We start from the raw sequence: 17,558 nt of genomic DNA, 5'->3' as shown, positions 1-17,558 counted from the left end.
AATTCTTTGTAAAGTTCATTACGCCTTGTCTTAAACTACCCGTCGTCGATTGATGTATTGTCGGTTGCATAGCTTGCGTAAGTAAGGTGTAAAACTCGGCGGTGTTCAGAGCGGATTTGTACCCCGAATTGCCTATAATTAGGGAACCCTTGTTGCACACCTACGAAAACGCATGTTATGCTGCGGACAGATGATTAGTTGAAAAAAATTCTGAATATATAATCAGTGCGTCGAATTATTCACGAAGTCTTGACTTGGTGAAATTATTTAATGATACATTTCATAAGGTATGCAGAAGTAAACGAATAGGATTAGTGTGTTTTACGTAACGCACATAGTAATATCCGTATGCGTAGGGGGTAAGGCGGGCAAAATGACCGACCCCCGCCCCCGAAAATTATTCAACTTTTTTCGAAATTAACAAATATTACAAATTTATTTATTTACTTGCATCATTCGGTTAAAATATTTCAGTTAAAATAAAAATGATAACCATTACCCTCGAACAAAATGATGACTATTTATTACGACTTCAATGCGCAAGTGTAATGTAATGAAGAGGCGTTTGAAAATATATTTGATCAATTTATTAAATATGCAGAGTTATAATTTTATATTGCATTATGCATACGTGCGTGGCAGAGTACAACGCTTCAGAGTTATTTACATTTTACTATCAAATATAGAACTAATAAAGCAGATGTATAGTATGGTGTCATTATTCACCTGAGTCTGCAAATATCTACGTAAAATACACGTAAATTATTATTTTCGTCAAGTTCTACTCTACTCTACGATATATTTATCAATTTATTTCTTTATATATTCGCTGTTATTAACGAATGTGATTAGTCGTTCTTTATCTTAGCTGCTATAATATTCAAATTAATTATACACCGCTGTTCGATAATTAGCACCGGGATCAACATTTTATCATCTCTTTTGAATTGCACGTATTTAATTATAAAAATATCTCTCTAGAGTGTATCGTAATTATCGTCTTTTCTTCGAATTAAGCCTTTTCGGAACAGGTCTGCGGAATGATATAATAATTATAATTATATATTCGAACATCTACCATACGTGTTATCATAATCATATAATATATTTATATATACTTTATATCCTGAGCATTAAATTAAATCTTTATTATGTACATTATATACTATATGTATTATAATCTAGCACCTTCAACGTGATTATATATATATGTGTATATATTTATATAGGTGTATTATAAATATGTTTAAATAATTATTACGTGTTAACGCGTAAAAGTTAATAATAATCGATGTATAAAATATTTATAAAAGAATATCTATCTTCTTGATAGATATTATACGTACTCATTTATAAACGTAATTTGTGTAAAAAATATAAATATTATTAGAATTTTATATATAAAAAAGCTACTCTTATATTGCGTGTATTGCGTGTGCTCTAATTATTTGTGTATATATTAAATATTTTTGTCTTCGCGGCATCTACGTGATAATAGTAGAGATGTGTAATAAGTAAATCTGATAGCTTATACGTGTCAAAAATGAATGAGAAAGAAAATGAAGAATGAAAAATGATAATCATAAGTCTTATTTCAATCTTCAGAGAAATCGGATTCTTCCTGTAAGTCGTGATGTTTTTCGTCTATTTGTTTTTTTATTTTCACTCTAGCAGCGCGTTCAGTTTCTCTTGCTCGAATTGATAAGGTATTTACAGCAGTGAGTGAGAAGGTGTTTTTCTCCACCGAGTTCGTGATATGGAGAGGAGGCGAGTTCCCTCGTGTAAATATCGAGACCATACTGTCCCTCCTCGGGGAAATTGATGACGAATGTTACAACGTCGTTGTCAGCGACCGAGTGCGATACGTATTTAGAAAGTCGTTTTTCCTCGATACCGTTTTTATGCAGAGTGGCCATAAAGTCGGTGAGCGCCCTCGACATCCGGAATTGTATTTCGAGTTCCCGGCCCGCGAATACGAGCGCTTCCTGATTGAGGAAAAAATAAATGGAAGGAAAACGTCGAGAGTCAGAACCTTGCTTATCTTCGACAGATCGAGTGCAAATCGAACAAGTGTTTATTCTCACCTGATGCGTGATTGGCACAAGGCCGAAGAGCCTCGTCGCTTTTGTCGGACCCCATTCGCCGCTTGCACAATCAGGCAGAGGCACCATGACGGTTTGGAGCTCCTCGCAGGCGATTTTGAACTTGCAAACGCTCTTGAATTTCATCGGCTCTCCGGTTAAGTACTCCTTGGGCGTAACTGCGTTCGCGAATATGTCCAATAAAAAGGCACCGGAACACGGTGCGTGGACCCGGAATGCCACCACGTTACCAACCACGGACTTGAATCAGATATATACGGAATTTTTCAAATTGGTCAAAGACTGGTAATCGTTGGCTCTAATTAAATCATTGAAACTATTTTTTTGTTGAATATTTAAGTCAACGGTCACAAGTCTGACAGTTTAAATGAGATTTTACGCACTTTTCAAGGCTAAGTCTTGTGCACAATGCATCGATTACCTGCATCACGAATCGCTTCAACGATATGCCGTCGTATCCGTCGCCGTCACTGTCGTAGAATTTCAAATTGTAGTGAAATATCAGGGAGGACTGCATGTGCGCGGGCATCGCTATTCTCACTGTTGCGGCTCCCGTCGAATCTGTGTACATCACCGCCTTTGTATCCGCGTCAGGAAAGTATAGTCCGTACCTAAGCCAGGATGGGTGAAAAATGATTATAAAAATTTTTTACATGACGCGAATATGTTTTACGCGTATTTTCATACGTGTTTTCCATACACAAAGTATGTACCCGTTTCTCTGACTAGGTTTCCATCGGAGGGTTAGAGTCGGGTTGGGTTCAAAGTGGAGCGAATGAGAAGTGAGATTTGAAAAGAAATTACGGTCGTCTTCCTCAATCTCAATTCTCAATGGCTCGAATTACATAGTCTATAACGGTAGAGTGAGTTTGCGAATGCACATGCGTGGAGTATAGAAAACTGTCCTGCGCGAATGTGCTGTCTAGCTTTTTCTAGATCTTTTTGCAGTAGTAATGATAGTTTGTTTCACCTGAAGAACAACGATCTGACGAACGGCAGCTCCTCGAAATCTTTCAGTGAAATTGGCTGCTTCAAAAGCTGCCAATCCTCTTGCAATGGGAAAAATTCGTAAATGAATTCCCGCGGGTCAGTGAGGAAGTAGTGATCGTCGTACTCGTACCTAAAAATTATCGAATGTTACTTTCAAACCAGTCAATGAAGGTACCGCTCTCTATTTTGAATTCCTTCTATTCCCGCTTGACGCGAAGGGAACAGAGCAATCCAAAAGCGAAATGAATACCTGAGACTGTCGCTCTTAGCTTTGGTCTGTCCAGGGCGAGGAACTTCCTTAGCATTGACAAGGTGTCGGGCCCCCCAGTTGCACTGCACGAATCTCCAGGCTCCCGCAACGTAAACGGCGTTCCAACTGTTTCTGAATCGGTTATCCTCAAATCGAACGCCCGGTTGATAACCGGCAGATTTGCTGTATCCCTTTATCACGACGCAGTGAAGTCCGGCGTAACTGACATTAAGGGAGTAGAATTAAACGTCGACGATTTTTTGAATCGAGTTGATTCTTCTCTCTGTTCAGGAAATTACTTCTAAGAAACTAGCGAGCGAGCTTTTCATTTTCAATGAATCAACAATTCGAAAATCAAAAACTTAATATCCGCTCCTAATTATTACCTGCACAATCGTTTGAACAAGACGTGATAGCTTTCAGTTCCATGTTTGATGCCCCTCAGTAAACCCATCGGCGTGTCACCCCTCAGGTTTTCGTCGAACTGCATCGTGTTCAAATTTTTCACCGTTATCCACCTGAATATTGTCCGCGCTTTTTCAATGTCCGAACCGCATCGGCTCACCAGCTGTCTGACAAGGTCTGTAAAAGTTTTCTGATCCTCCTGGGCGACCTGCGGAACAACGATTAATCGTAGGAAATTCTCAATTATAAATTCATTCTTAACTAGATAAAAATTTTCTTTTCATTTCCCGGTTTGTTATCTGAATTTCGACCAATTGTCCAATGGGATTAGTCGCATCAGCCGATAATTAGAGGCTATTGGTTACCCGGTACTATTTTCGTCTAGTTCCCGATGTGGCACGATTATTTTTTTTTTTTTACCCTTAGCTGGCAGCGGGGGTCTTTCAGGATACAGTGCCTTTCTATCAATCTAAAGAACGACTATTTATTTACGATATTTTTAAAATTAAAGTTGTTGATGACAAAATAAACTACTTAAAAATATTCTATAGATACAAGGGAATACTAGTAAATTGATTCAGGTTTTTCAAATAACAATCACGTTGAAAAAATATTATAGACCCACCTTGCCAGCGGAAGGTTAATTAGAATAATTTCGATGGGCGTAATCTTACCGATATCGCGATTTGGTCCATGTCCGCAAATTCGAGGGGATCATTGTATATGTGATACTTGGCCAAGGTCGGGGGTTGCGGGGGCGGTGCACGTGACGGATAAGGGGGCGGCGGTGCCTCCTGGGCATAACCGTCGCCCTCGTCTAGGTAGAGGCTCTCTTGGAGCATGTATTCGCTCCGTGCTTCGTTTATCAGCTCGAGCATCTCGGAGCTTTGTTTTTCAACCAGAGCCGCCGTTGCTGCCCTGAAACGGGAAATACTTTTGGTTAAAGGAGACACGAGAAACGATATGAAATGGGAAATTGCAGATCGTGTCAATTTTTCTCAATTTTTTCCCTCGATTGAATCCCCCGGTGGATTCGTTAATTCAAAAAACGCACCTTTCGTGCTCCAACATTTTGCGCGTGAGGCTCTCCTTCTTCTTGTCCCTCCTAAGGGTCATATTCTTTTCAAGATCTTCTTTTTCCTGCTGAAAAAGGTGGTTCCGACCCCTACCTCCACCTCCACCGCCTCCTCCGCCTCCGCCGATGCCACCGCCGCCGCCTCCGCCTCCACTTCTGTCGCGTTCCCATCTTGCGGAAAGTCTTTCCAACTCCTTTTCCCACTCATCCTAAGGCGATACAGAAAAATACAATTTTGATAAATACTTAACTGTCGTTTCTTCAATTTCTTCTTTTAAAAAGTAGAATATATCTTACTCGAAATTCTTCCCGGATGCGCCGATCCTCTTCTTCCCGATGGTGGGCGAATTTACGGTAAAGATCATCCTCCTCCTTGCGATGCTTCATCTCAAGACGAGTCTGCTCATCTCGGTCCTGTGAATAATGAAAGAAATTGTAAGAACATGCCGATCATGCGTATAAGATCTCTGTTTTTGGTTTGTGTTTAAATCTTTCGAACTTGGGTTGTTCGATTGATTTGTCTCATTACTTCTTCACGAATTTGTTCCTTGTTCAATACCATTTACTTCCAAAACGGACCACAAATGTGCAATATACATCAATACGCGTTATTTTGAAGAAAATAATGACGCCTAGGATTAGGCAATCTCATTTTTTTTTTTTTTTTGTGTAAGTATATTGCGGAGTTCGAAGTGGTGTGATTTGGGTTGCCCGTCAGCAGGCGATTATTAATTTTTCAGAAAATTTCTCCGTGTCATACATAAATAATCGGATAAATAGGAAATCTTAACATTAGCAACAGCCGTGATGGAAGCAACGATAAATATCGTCGCGTATGTCGTAGATGTGCATTGATTGCGTGATATTAATTAAAAGACATCCAAAAACGGGCATGACGAGACGACATTGCCTGTTCCGATCCCCACCGAGTTCAGGTCCGTGACGTTACACGAACATCTGTCTACCTGTGTATATACGTACACGTATGAACATCCCAGCGAGTGATGACGTTGTAAAAGCAAAAGCCTGGCGAACCATATAAAGGCGAACTTGTGCTCGCGAGTCGAGATATCTCGACGTGGGAAGCTGCCGGTCGTTATACCTACACGCCTCGCTTATCTGCCTACGCAGACGTGTAAGTGTATCAGAATCGCGAAGGACGATTTGCGCCGAGATTTTGATTCGCCAAATTTCGCTTGATAAATAGTGATTTTTTTTTTATCCCTTTCTGGAAAATATTTGTTCCCCGTTGGTCCACAGTTTTTCGCCATTCTCTTGAATAAAGTTTGCAAATCATGCTGTCGAGATGTTAATTAATCTGCAACGAGCTTCAAGGGGAGAGCACGAAATTCGAAATTTTGTTGTCTCCATTCAAATCTTCTCCATGCATGCAATTCTCCTCAATGATTTCTTTCACGTAGGTGCAATATTATGCAAAGGCGCAATGCCTCTACCTACACCCTACACGCACACTGTCGCATTCCACTTGTTAACATGATACATTATACACAGGCGTACAACCTGCATAAGACGATGTGAATTATTGCAATATATGCTGCAAGGACGCTCGTAAATTACGTTCTTCATAATCTGGCACGCTGCTATTGCTGATTCTTGTCCCGATTCCAAATGCTGCTGCTGCTGCTATTGCGGCTTCTCTAAGCCTGACTCGTTTATGTACGTTGCATACATACGTATAATTATACTCGGATTTTATTATCGTTAATTTTAAGAGTAAAGCGAGAAACGTGCAATGAATTTTTTAACAAGCCTGAAAAAAAAAGTTCTTGAGGATGGAGGTGTAATTGTTAAAATGCGGAAGACCAGAATTCGGAAGCGTGTCGTGTTTTCGTGTCTACATTTCTCATATCTTCGACAAGATCGACTGCATACTTTCGCGGTAAAATTGTTGCAATTTTGCAATACTCATTATTATTATTTCTCCAATTTTCTCTTTCAGTTAAAATGAAAAAAGACTATTGTAGAATCAAAATTTCATCACCACTAATATCGGAAGTTGCAAAAATAATTTTCCAGTTAAACGAAGAGCCGATTCCATCCTTTTCTTTTCCTCAATCCTAATATTTGACTTTAGTTCGCGATGCGAACGGACGAGCCAAATACAAAGACCCGGGGTCTGCATCAACGGCTGCAGGTATGGCCGTACAACGTGTATTACGTGGTACTTCGAGACTCCGCAGGTATCTCGGAATGTCCCCGATATCGAAGACACCGCGAAGGCTGTGGCCGACGTGCTTCGAGCCCTTGCATAATACCGGCGTAAAAGTCCCGTTTGAGGTGGGGATGTTGCCAGCTTTATACACATTAAGATGCCGAGTCTGCAACAGATGCCCAGGATATTCTGTCCCAGCTGCAGTATTTCGTATTTTCCTCTTTCTTTTTATTTTTTTCTTCCTGCACGTGTGTGATAGCCTACTTTTTATGACAACTGTTTTCGCTTACTTTGACGATTCTCGATGAAAAATCGTCTTCCGTATCATCGTGTAAGACACTGTCTTACGAAAACTCGGCGCTGCCGCTACGCGGCGCTTTTTTCTCACAGACCAAAGCCGAGAGCGAATAGCGGAATTTAGCCAGCGAGGAAACTCGGTAGCAAATTTCGGCCCCGAGCGGGAGTTTTGAATATTGACCGAAAGTCACATCCAGGGTCGTGACGACGATTTCATTGATGTTTAAGGCTGATTTATCAGGTACAGTATGGATATGTTATAACGGGTAGTAAGAGAGGAGAAGGAGAAGAAGGAGGAGGAACGAAGAGGCTGGGCTCAGGTTGACGTGAGTTAGTGAGTAGAAAGTGTGCTGGAATGCAGGTTGTCGATGAGTGGCCATTTACACAAGTATAACGCACACGTGCCTGCGGTGTATTTATGTATTCATATACCTGTGTGTATAATTTGTACACGCACGTAGCGCGGACAGGTTGGTACAACTCGGCGCCTTTACCTCCGCAACACGTCTGTTCGCGGCTCTATAGCCTCTCCTTATCTCCGGCTCACAGTTCAACAATCGCAATTACAATTACGATTATACAATTGACCGGCGTGAGCTGGCGCGTGGTAACAAAAATGCGTGCAGAGAATTTGGGAAAGCGCGTCAAAGTAAAAAAGTGTCACTCTCAAGGATGAAAACATTTTTTCCACGATAAATATATTCCTCGTTATCGCGCGTACCTAATAAAATAATGATTAAGTTTAGTTAATGAATGGAAGGTATTAATGTACAGGTATTTACATATTGCACGCATGACGTAGACGTGTTTGCCGAGTATGTACGTACATACCTATAACTATGTGTTCAAAAGCCAATTTACACTCTTGCAAGAAACTAACTGTAATCCGAAAAATATACGGGATCGACTCCCGCACATATATGTATCAGAGATATGTATATATATATATATATATATATATTATATATATGTGATGCCGATAATTGTACCCGTACTCAGAGGCAGGTGTACCGCAGAGTGCGTGTAAAGCTGGATCCGTGATGCGTCATTATTATATTGTTGTTATATCGTCGTAATTTGAGGTGAAGAATTCCTTTTATTCAATAATTGTATTGAAATTTGGCCCGATTTTTACCCGAAACGAGCTGTGTGTAACGTACGTAAATACATTCGTGTGTACAACGACGAATTTTTGCGCGCCCCGCAGGTTCTTTTCATCGTCCGCTTGACCGCGTGCAACGAAAGTTGACCCAGTTACGTGTAAATATACGTATCACATGGACGTGTAAGCGATACGCATACCTGTACACCCGAGCGTTTGACGTATGGGAAAATGTCTGTGCAAAGCACGAGACGCGAGGTAGTTAAATCCGGAAGATTCGAAAATACCGCGCGCGCGCGCGTTTCTAAGACCGATGGAATAAATTTGAATGTACCATTTTTATTTCAATATTCCAATTCGCGCTACGTCGAAAAATAATACAAAATAGAGTGAAGAAAAAAAGAAAATTGCTAGTTTACAGATCGAGGCGTGGAAGAAAGAGAAATAGAAATAGAAATAGAAAAAGAGAAGGAAAAGGCTCGTCGAGATGACGAAGGTGAACCGGTTGAACGAACCGCGTTGCGGGGCGTGCCGTATGAAGTGTATGTAAGATGTATACGTACACATGTACGTACAAGCGAGAACACGAGCTGAGCAAACTTGTATATGTGCAAAAAAAAAAAAAACAAATGAAAGAAAAGGAAAATGGTCAAGAAAAAAGCAATCGCTATGTGGACTTATATGTGTGTAACACAACTGCACAGGTTGTAAGAGCACACAAGGATTTCTATAAAACTTTCAGACTTTCTTTCATCATCCTCGTTTCAACTGGCTTCGACTGCAATATTCCACCTCACCCTTAATTCCTCATTCCGCATTGAAGGCAAGACACGATTACTTGCGTGCCAAATTTTCAGCAATTTCAATTTTTTTTTTTTTCGTGTCTATGTTTGAAATTCTTACTTAAATTATCGACATCGTTGTAAAAAATTTACTAAAACGAAACTACGAAAATGCAGGCAATGAATTGAAGATGCAACAGTCGCGATTACTAAGCCAGTAGTAAATCAATAGAATACCTATACATGTCTTGTAATGAGAGTGACGAATTCCGCATGGAAAAATGAAGGTGATCTCGTGTCTCGGTTCTCGTTTTTTCCAATAATGAAAAAAGAAAAGGAACAAGAGCGGAGATGAAACTATCGAAAATAAATGATAGCTTTTACCGGTTGGGAGGTATCAGGTATCAGGTATCCGCGCCTGCGGATAGGCAACCGGGTGTAAGATTTTCGTTCCAGAAATGGCAAATTGTAACTCTGCTTGCCTGTCCGCAGGCGCCGAGGTGGTTTGTTTCCACGTTTAGGCCCGGTAAGTTGCAACTAGATAAAATAATGGCAAATTTCGAGTAAATTCGAGAATCACACACGTACGATCGCGTCGTCGTATTAAATTATTCGATGTTATAACGTATAATACGGATTTCAAAAATTCGTATCACATTTGAATTTTTCTATCCCGATAAATGCGTAATTAGCGAAGAAGACGAAGAATAAAATTATACGGGTATAGAGATGAAAAATAAAGAATGGAAGAAACGAAAGAGAGATGTAACCGTAAAAATAATGGATTATTAGATCGTGGCGGTGTTTCGCCGCGTTACGGTCTGCCGGAGTGGAACACTCGCGTGCATTCTCTGCAGCTATAAGTACACCTCTTCTAAACTCTATCGCTATGCGACAGTCCGTAATAATATATATTTACCAAGATATCGTGTCGTAATTTTCTCATTTATTTTACTTCCCTATATCTTCCCCATTTCTCTGATTTTCTTATCCAATTCAATTCTAAAATCAAAGTGAAAATAATTTATCACATCGTCGATTATTATACCGTTATGAATATACTTGTATGCTGCATACCCTGAATCCATATTGATATGCTACGGTGTACCATATACCGTGTAATGTAAAATTGGCGTATAGACTGCGTATAGAAACGTATGTTTTAACGAGCGATTCGTGGAGATAATTAATTTAATAGCTTTTATACAATTAAGCAAATACACCAACGACGTGTGTAACATGCACATTATATGTATATATGTATATCCTCTGTGAATTTGCCGTAAATCTGCAGGACGTGGGAGTTTCGGTCCGTCATAGAATCGTGTGTTTGTATAAAAGAACGGGGCAAAAGTACCGCTGCCGGCCCAGGCTTAACATAATAACAATAATACTCATATCAACGACAATATTGTCAAAACAGTTTCGTACGCAGATTGTTACGAAATTTTCTGCGCAGACGTCATAGGTGGTATAATATTCAACGATCAATTTATCGATACGAACGTGCAAATTATTCCCGCTGAACGTATATTTGAAAAAAAAAAACACCTTAATCAATCGGGATTAAAATACTTTGAAGAGAGAGAAAAAAAGAAACGCAAATTGGAGGAAATAATAAAGGCGAATTGTCACGGCTGTTATCTTATTGTTATTGTTGTTGCTGTTGTTGTTGTTATTATATTTATTGTAGAAAAGTCGATGCGAACGCGTTGCAATTATACAACGAAAAATAGAACGCAGTGGGTATAGCAGGCGGACGTTCGGATACCTGTCGGTCAAGGTTCCATTTGCTACCTTGAATTTTTCGACCCACTGTAGATATAATACAATTTGCAGACACACAGACGTAACATGTACGTCTCATTCGCACGGTTTACCGAATTATTACGTAACTCGAGTTCCGGATTTGCAACAGGCAGATAGTGGAGTGTATTTGTAGTATAGTGCGGTGGAAAATTTGTGGTTAAAAACGTGTTAAAAAAAGGGGGGAAAAAAACGAAGTGGAAGTAGAAAATAATCGAACTATCATGGAAAGGTGAATGAAGTGGGAAAAAATGAATTAAAAAAATTTGACAATAATATTAGTCAACATTCGTACGACACGTTTGCGTGTGTACATCGATTAACGATTCGACACGCGGGTCGACGAGTCGATACGCATTCGGCATTTTGTTTGTAAGCGTTGAATTAATGGGTATGCGATATGCATATATAATGCGTGCAGAGGTGGTGATGTGACAACTGTATTAAACGTGTGTATGCACGTATCGCGTAGTTTTTAGTTTACTGGGTTTCTGGATTTAGGACAGAACGTTAACTTTCGTTCGTCCGATTCTAACCGCAGTCGATTAACTTGTAGCCATTATTACATAGTAATTCCTCGATCGCAGACATTGTCGATTTGTTTTTAAATATCTATGAAAAACACTCAACTGCACACCTTTGAACGTTGCATAAAACCGAAGGGGATCTTACGTAATCCACCCGTTATATACGCTGTAAATGTGTGTAACATTGTACATGTTACATATGCGGCCGTCTCTTCATTCGCGAATTGTTTCTCCATACACTGTACATTTATCGTATATGTATACGTGTACGGAGAAGTTGGCGACGAATCGCGGGGAATTACGCAACGAAAAATTCGTCGTCAATTTGCGGTGAAGGCATATATTTTTTGTCATATCCAAACTCAATCTCCGTACAAGGTTGAAAATAAATTTGCTTAAAACCCGATTTTTTATTTTCATTCTGTTCCCTCACTTCGAATGCAAATTACAATACTTTTTCTGATTTTGATATTCCGATCTTCGTAATCGCCGCACCGGGTGATACAAGCAATTCGTATATCCAACCGATTAAACGATAGCGAAATAATATCCAACGCGTACGGTGTAACGTAGGCAGTTATAATAGTTGCAGCTGTCGGAATTAGTTGCTGGGAAATAAGGATGAGGAAGAAGAAGAAGAGTCGCTCTGCTCTCACGGGCTTTCCGCTTATAAGCGATACACGTACGTACCCCCGTCTGTGCATGTACATAGATTAATATACGTACATGGGCTACATATGTGGATAACCGGAAGTGCAGCGAACCGCGGTACCCTTTTACAGCTATATACACCGTTAATGTGGTCTTTTATTTTAATATGTGTTTTATACCCTGGGTATAGCACACCCGCGTATAATATTACAGGGTCGTACCGTTTGATATTTTACTATCGCGGTGATAGAAACAACAACGATAACAATAACAATAATAATAATAACGGTAATGGCGCGCCGCGTTAAAATCTCTAAACATATAAAACAAATAAAACAACCTCGATGTGAGGAAAAAAATGAAAATGACATAAAAAGAAAAAAAAAAAAAAACAACCTCAGTCATAGTCTTGGAATCCGCTAAGGTGTCGAGAGACTGCGTGATTTCCATTTCGTATATAGCGTTAACAAGGCCGCGAGGTATTATAATCATTTAGGTGTCGAAAATGTCAAATTCTCCACTGCGATATAAATAAACCGGCTGGATTAATATTTAGTCCCTCGCGGTATATTCTTGTGATACACGAACGTAGAAAAATGCTCAGCGAGACGAGACCAGAATTTTACACGCAGCTATACGAACCGCTGCCGGCTGCGGCCCAATTGATGCCAAAAAAACTTTCACCCGATGGATCGGATGTATATAATATATAATCTCCTACAGACTCGTCATCGGCGATCGCCTGTGTGATTTAAATCTTTTATAAATCTACGATCTATCGCGCATAGGCTCGAATTTCAATATCGCTGAATTCCGTTCGAAAATAAGACGTCGTTCGTACAGCTTGCGGCGTAATTTTCACTATGCATTATCTATTTACCATCGTTCCTTCGACCGGTTGTTGTCCAACGAAAATATACATCACACCGGATGAGGTTTCGTTGAAACGAAACGCCTAACCGCTCGCGAGCAAGCAACCCGAACGACAACCCCTCGGAAATTGCGTTACTTGGGTTACCTGCTCGCTGGCGGGTAAGCGTTAATAAATAAGTAGAATAAAAAAACACCGATTTGTTCTTAGGCTCAAGGAAATCTGTAAGCATTGAAAAACTCACCAGATAGTAGTCGATCGGTTTCTCCCTCGCCTTGCTGTACCCCTTTTGAAGTTCGGTCTGTTTGAGGGCGTGGGCGATGTGTAACGCGCTCGCGTCAAACCTTCCATACTGATAGCCGTCACCGCCGTAATTGTTATTGTGATTATAGGGCGAGTGATTGCCACCAGTCCCAGCACCGCTGATTCCAGAATTATTGTGGTAATGCGAGTCTACCGCGGATCTGTGCGAGCTGGAATTTATCGGCGTCGGTGAACCGTGACCGTTCAAATGTCTACCCTGGTTATAATGATGGTTGTGCAAATGATGATTCGACGGCGAATCTACCACGTGGTCGTACCTGTGACAAAGAGGCACAAAAAAAAAAAAAGGAAAAAAAACCCCCCCCAGAGAGAATCAATATTAGTCGCGGTTTTCCAACTCCGATTGTTATTTTTTTTTTTTTTAATATCTTTGGATAAAAATATCGTCACGCAAGGCCCAAAAGGTACGAGGCCCAAAACATATGGGGCCCCGGACGTATAAGGCCCAAAAAAAAAAAAAAAATTGGGCACAATTCTCACGCGGAAAGGGAAAATCAACGTTTGAGATGAAAAACAGGAGGGTTAGTTCGAAACTGGTTTGGCACCTTACCCGGGGGGATAAACGCCTCGAGGAGAAGGCCCGCCGGCGCGTATTTGTTCATTGACGTATCCGCTGCGTGGTACGTTAAGGGCGCTCCTTATGCCGACGCTGGATCCGTCGAGGGTGCCTGGCCCAGGTTTCGGGACGTGACTGCTGCAGTAAACTTCCTTGTCGTTTATGGTGTGCTGGTTGTTGTAGTACGTTTTAAGCGTCAATTTTGTACCGCATACCGCGCACTTGAAACAACCGGCGTGAAAAAATGTGAAATCCTTCAACGGACCGACTCTGTCCACCTGGTAAACCGTCTGAGCGCATCGCAGACACGTGCTTTCGTAAAAATTTGGACGGTACATGACGCAGGCTTTTGTTACGTTTTATCACTTCACCCTGAAGTAGTTTATGTTTTCCCTTGGTTTTTCAATATTTATTCCGTTTCTCTTCAACTCCCGACCAGTTTCGGATTATTGGGTTATACGTGTACCTAACTGTAATTAATCAGTCTGTGTAAAAGAAAGCACAAGAAATTATTAACAAAAAGAAAAAAAACACGTCCTCGCACACCGCACTATTATACGTATATGTGTGGAAAAAAAAAAATGTTACAAATGTAGATTTATTTTTCGACAACTGTATTATTATAACGTTTACATTGTTAATTATAACCTTAATTTAGTTCTGATATTTATTTTGCAATTTCTTTTCTCGTCTCTTTTGCATCGTCGATTTTCTAGTACTTTTTTTTTGGTACTTCCAACAGTTTTGTTACAACATAAAGTACCGCAGTCGGTATAAAAACTGATATTTTAATTCTTTACGCGTTTGTGGCAATAAGTAAATACACGAATGAATAAATTGCGTTAGTTAGGTAAGATAATCAATTTTCTATCCGTTTAATTAACGCCAATAGTCGTAAGCGTTCAAGGTGGGTATAATATAATATAGACCGGAAGTCCAAAGAACCTGAACTATCATCTTGCATTATCTATATACAAGTACGTGCAGAGTCCTCCGTGTAATTAAAATAACAATCTTTCACGCGGTAGCGATAAATTGTATTTATGATTTTCCGTTACCACTTAATCCAATTTTCTTTTCATCATTATTACCATACGTACTTTGCGTGCCTATAAATTGCTTTCCGAAGTAACAAGCTACGCGAATAATGAAAAATAATTCACGCATACGTCGAAAATATGTATAATAGAATATCTCCGCGAGCCGAGTCCGCGGTGTCGTCGTCGGATTTACACGCGTTGAAATCACCATCTCGCAAGTGCTATTTAAGATAAAGCGTGTCATCCCGCATGCACGCGAATTCTCGAATCCTCTGGAGGTAGGCACATACCTACATCACGCACATGCGCGGAATACAATCGCGTGAATCGTATCCTCGACACTTCCTTCTGCAATTACATATTAATATACACGTATATGCGTGCGAGCGTGTGTCGTACATAACCGAGGATTGGAGTCAGTGGATCGCGAGAAGCGTCGCGGCGTTCGTCGTTTTCAAGGCGGTGTGCCTGTAACTTTGTACGTACGTCTATTTAAGGGTGTGTGTGTGGGTGTGTGTTTGCGCACGTATGCACGTATTCACCCACCTACATGTGTGATACGGGAATGAACGCGGTTCACCTTGAGATAACTCACAAGCAGAGGCTATGGATCCATGGGTTACCTGTACGTGCACGTTTGATGCCGTGACTGTATGGATGTAACAACGACGGATATGGAGCTGAATGGACGCAGACCGAGATTAATTTATGACGAGAAAAAAATCGTCTAATTATAATGTAAGAAAAGCTACGGATACTTGCTGTATAAATTATCGTCAAGTTCATGATTCAGAGACGGTGAGACGAAAAGATTGTGAAAATAGATTAAGATGCAAAGACCATCGACGAGACTGAACCCAAAATGTTTTTCAACTTAATTTTGTCATTTACAGCACTGAGTCTCATAGAAAATACATCTGCAATACTTTCATAAATAAACCACGCGAGCAACGAGTATTTATTGTAGGTATATATATTCTCTCAGATAGAGAAATCAGTCCGTTCGGTTTTCACTTATTTTTATTACCGTAGAGCAAGATCTGCTTCACAGACGTGAGCGGCGGATCGAGAGTTGTATACAAGAATTAGGTATAACGTTATACAAATATATATATACATATACCTATATATAACATTGCGAACGGTACTTAACAACTGTTCAAACCGTTGTTATGCAGTGTTAATTGATCATCATTACACCTAATACACACCGTGCACAGCATAATAATAAGATATAATTTTGTAAGATTCTAGATTTGCAATTATTGTAAAAAATTGTGCAGGGGGACTTTATATGCACTTTAAATTGCCAAATTTTCCTACTAATCTGATGAAAAATAAAAAAAAAAAAAAAATTTCTCTTACCGCATGTGTAGGTAGAATTTTGTTTCAATCATAAAGTAAATTTACCCTGCATGTGTAATATGTTCACGAGTAAATTCGTGCGAATTTTCCATCGATATTATAGATTGCATTGTGCGTGCAACAAGGCGTTGAAATCTCAAGCGCTGCGGTAATACGATGCAAAAGGTTCGTAGCAGCTGTTAATAATAGTTACATTTACGTGTCGTTACGTCAAAAAATAACATTTCTATTCACCATTAAACATCGCGTAGTTGAGAACACTGCTGAACAATCTCGATCCCGATCCAGAATCAATCTATCGACGCATAGATCATTCCTAATTTTATTTCAATATTTCTTAAGAATCAACTTCTTGTTTGTATGCAAATCGAAATTATACTTCCTGATTACATACAAAATTGACGATTATATACGCATACATATTGTTCAGATATCACACGTGAGTATAACGTGTATATTGATATTGAGATATACCTGCAGCACCTGGGTAAACTAACGTTGGTTCAAACAACGTTAAAAAGAAGAAAGAAGACGAAGAATAAACAAAAAATTAACAACAATAAGATGAAACACGACGGCGCCGCACTACTGTTATTACTTTTAAGATTTTTTTTCTGCTTGTTTTTATTTCTTAGTTTTTTTCCTTCACGCAACAAACATTATACGTCAACACGCTCCACCGATATTATACATTGATATTACAAAACAAGTGTACGATTTACCTCCAACCGATAATTAATGCATTATTGCACGCACTTCACTGCAGGCAAAACACACAAGTTGAAATAATAAACGCACCAGCTTCCGCGAAGCGTGTCAACGCGATGGGAACCGGATTGGTACTAACACCTGCTGTTTCCTCCTCGTTCGACGCTGCCGATCGGAAACACTCTGGGAGCAGCTCGGTCGGCCATTTTGGTCGCGGTGCGCATGCGCGATTCTCGTTTGTTCCGCGCTGCCCGCGGGCGGAATCGTTCGTCACCGTATAGTATACCCTGAGGCCCATGAGGCCCATGATGGCCCATGAGTATCCCGCACACCTGCGGCGTGCGCGTTCGCCTTCCAACATGCACACACACCTCGAACGCTCGCGACGCATCTACCTGCCTTGTTGTCGGTATCGTACCTCCTCTACCTACAGGTAGAACCCCGGATGATCCTCGTTGCTGCACTCGGCTTTTAATGGCCGTCCGACGAGAGACCGCGCGGCTACCGCGTTATACAGAATTGTATATAATCCAC

General features: G+C 40.3%; 1 protein-coding gene across 8 annotated transcripts; it reads right to left on the bottom strand.

The window, feature by feature from the left end:
• Window positions 1-572: 572 nt before the first annotated feature.
• On the bottom strand, window positions 573-17,169 carry Hil (peptidase hillarin). 8 transcript variants are annotated; one of them, XM_046636314.2, is made up of 12 exons: window positions 16,791-17,169; window positions 13,906-14,396; window positions 13,276-13,612; window positions 5,120-5,236; window positions 4,802-5,031; window positions 4,422-4,665; window positions 3,729-3,955; window positions 3,343-3,564; window positions 3,073-3,222; window positions 2,524-2,713; window positions 2,085-2,342; window positions 573-1,985 (listed from the first exon to the last, which is right to left on the bottom strand). In XM_046636314.2, exons 2-12 carry the CDS (start codon window positions 14,247-14,249, stop codon window positions 1,680-1,682), a joined length of 2,625 nt encoding a protein of 874 aa, XP_046492270.1. In that variant the 5' UTR covers window positions 14,250-14,396; window positions 16,791-17,169; the 3' UTR covers window positions 573-1,679. The 8 variants fall into 8 exon arrangements, with proteins under 8 accessions (XP_046492270.1, XP_046492277.1, XP_046492271.1 ...); XM_046636321.2 differs by having other exon boundaries at window positions 13,276-13,504; XM_046636315.2 differs by having other exon boundaries at window positions 13,906-14,381.
• Between the last annotated feature and the right edge of the window lie 389 nt (window positions 17,170-17,558).

The sequence above is a fragment of the Neodiprion pinetum genome, chromosome 7, assembly GCF_021155775.2.
Source record: "Neodiprion pinetum isolate iyNeoPine1 chromosome 7, iyNeoPine1.2, whole genome shotgun sequence".
In the NCBI taxonomy this organism is placed as follows: Eukaryota; Metazoa; Arthropoda; class Insecta; order Hymenoptera; family Diprionidae; genus Neodiprion; species Neodiprion pinetum.
This window is presented reverse-complemented; position numbering and strand designations above follow the sequence as displayed.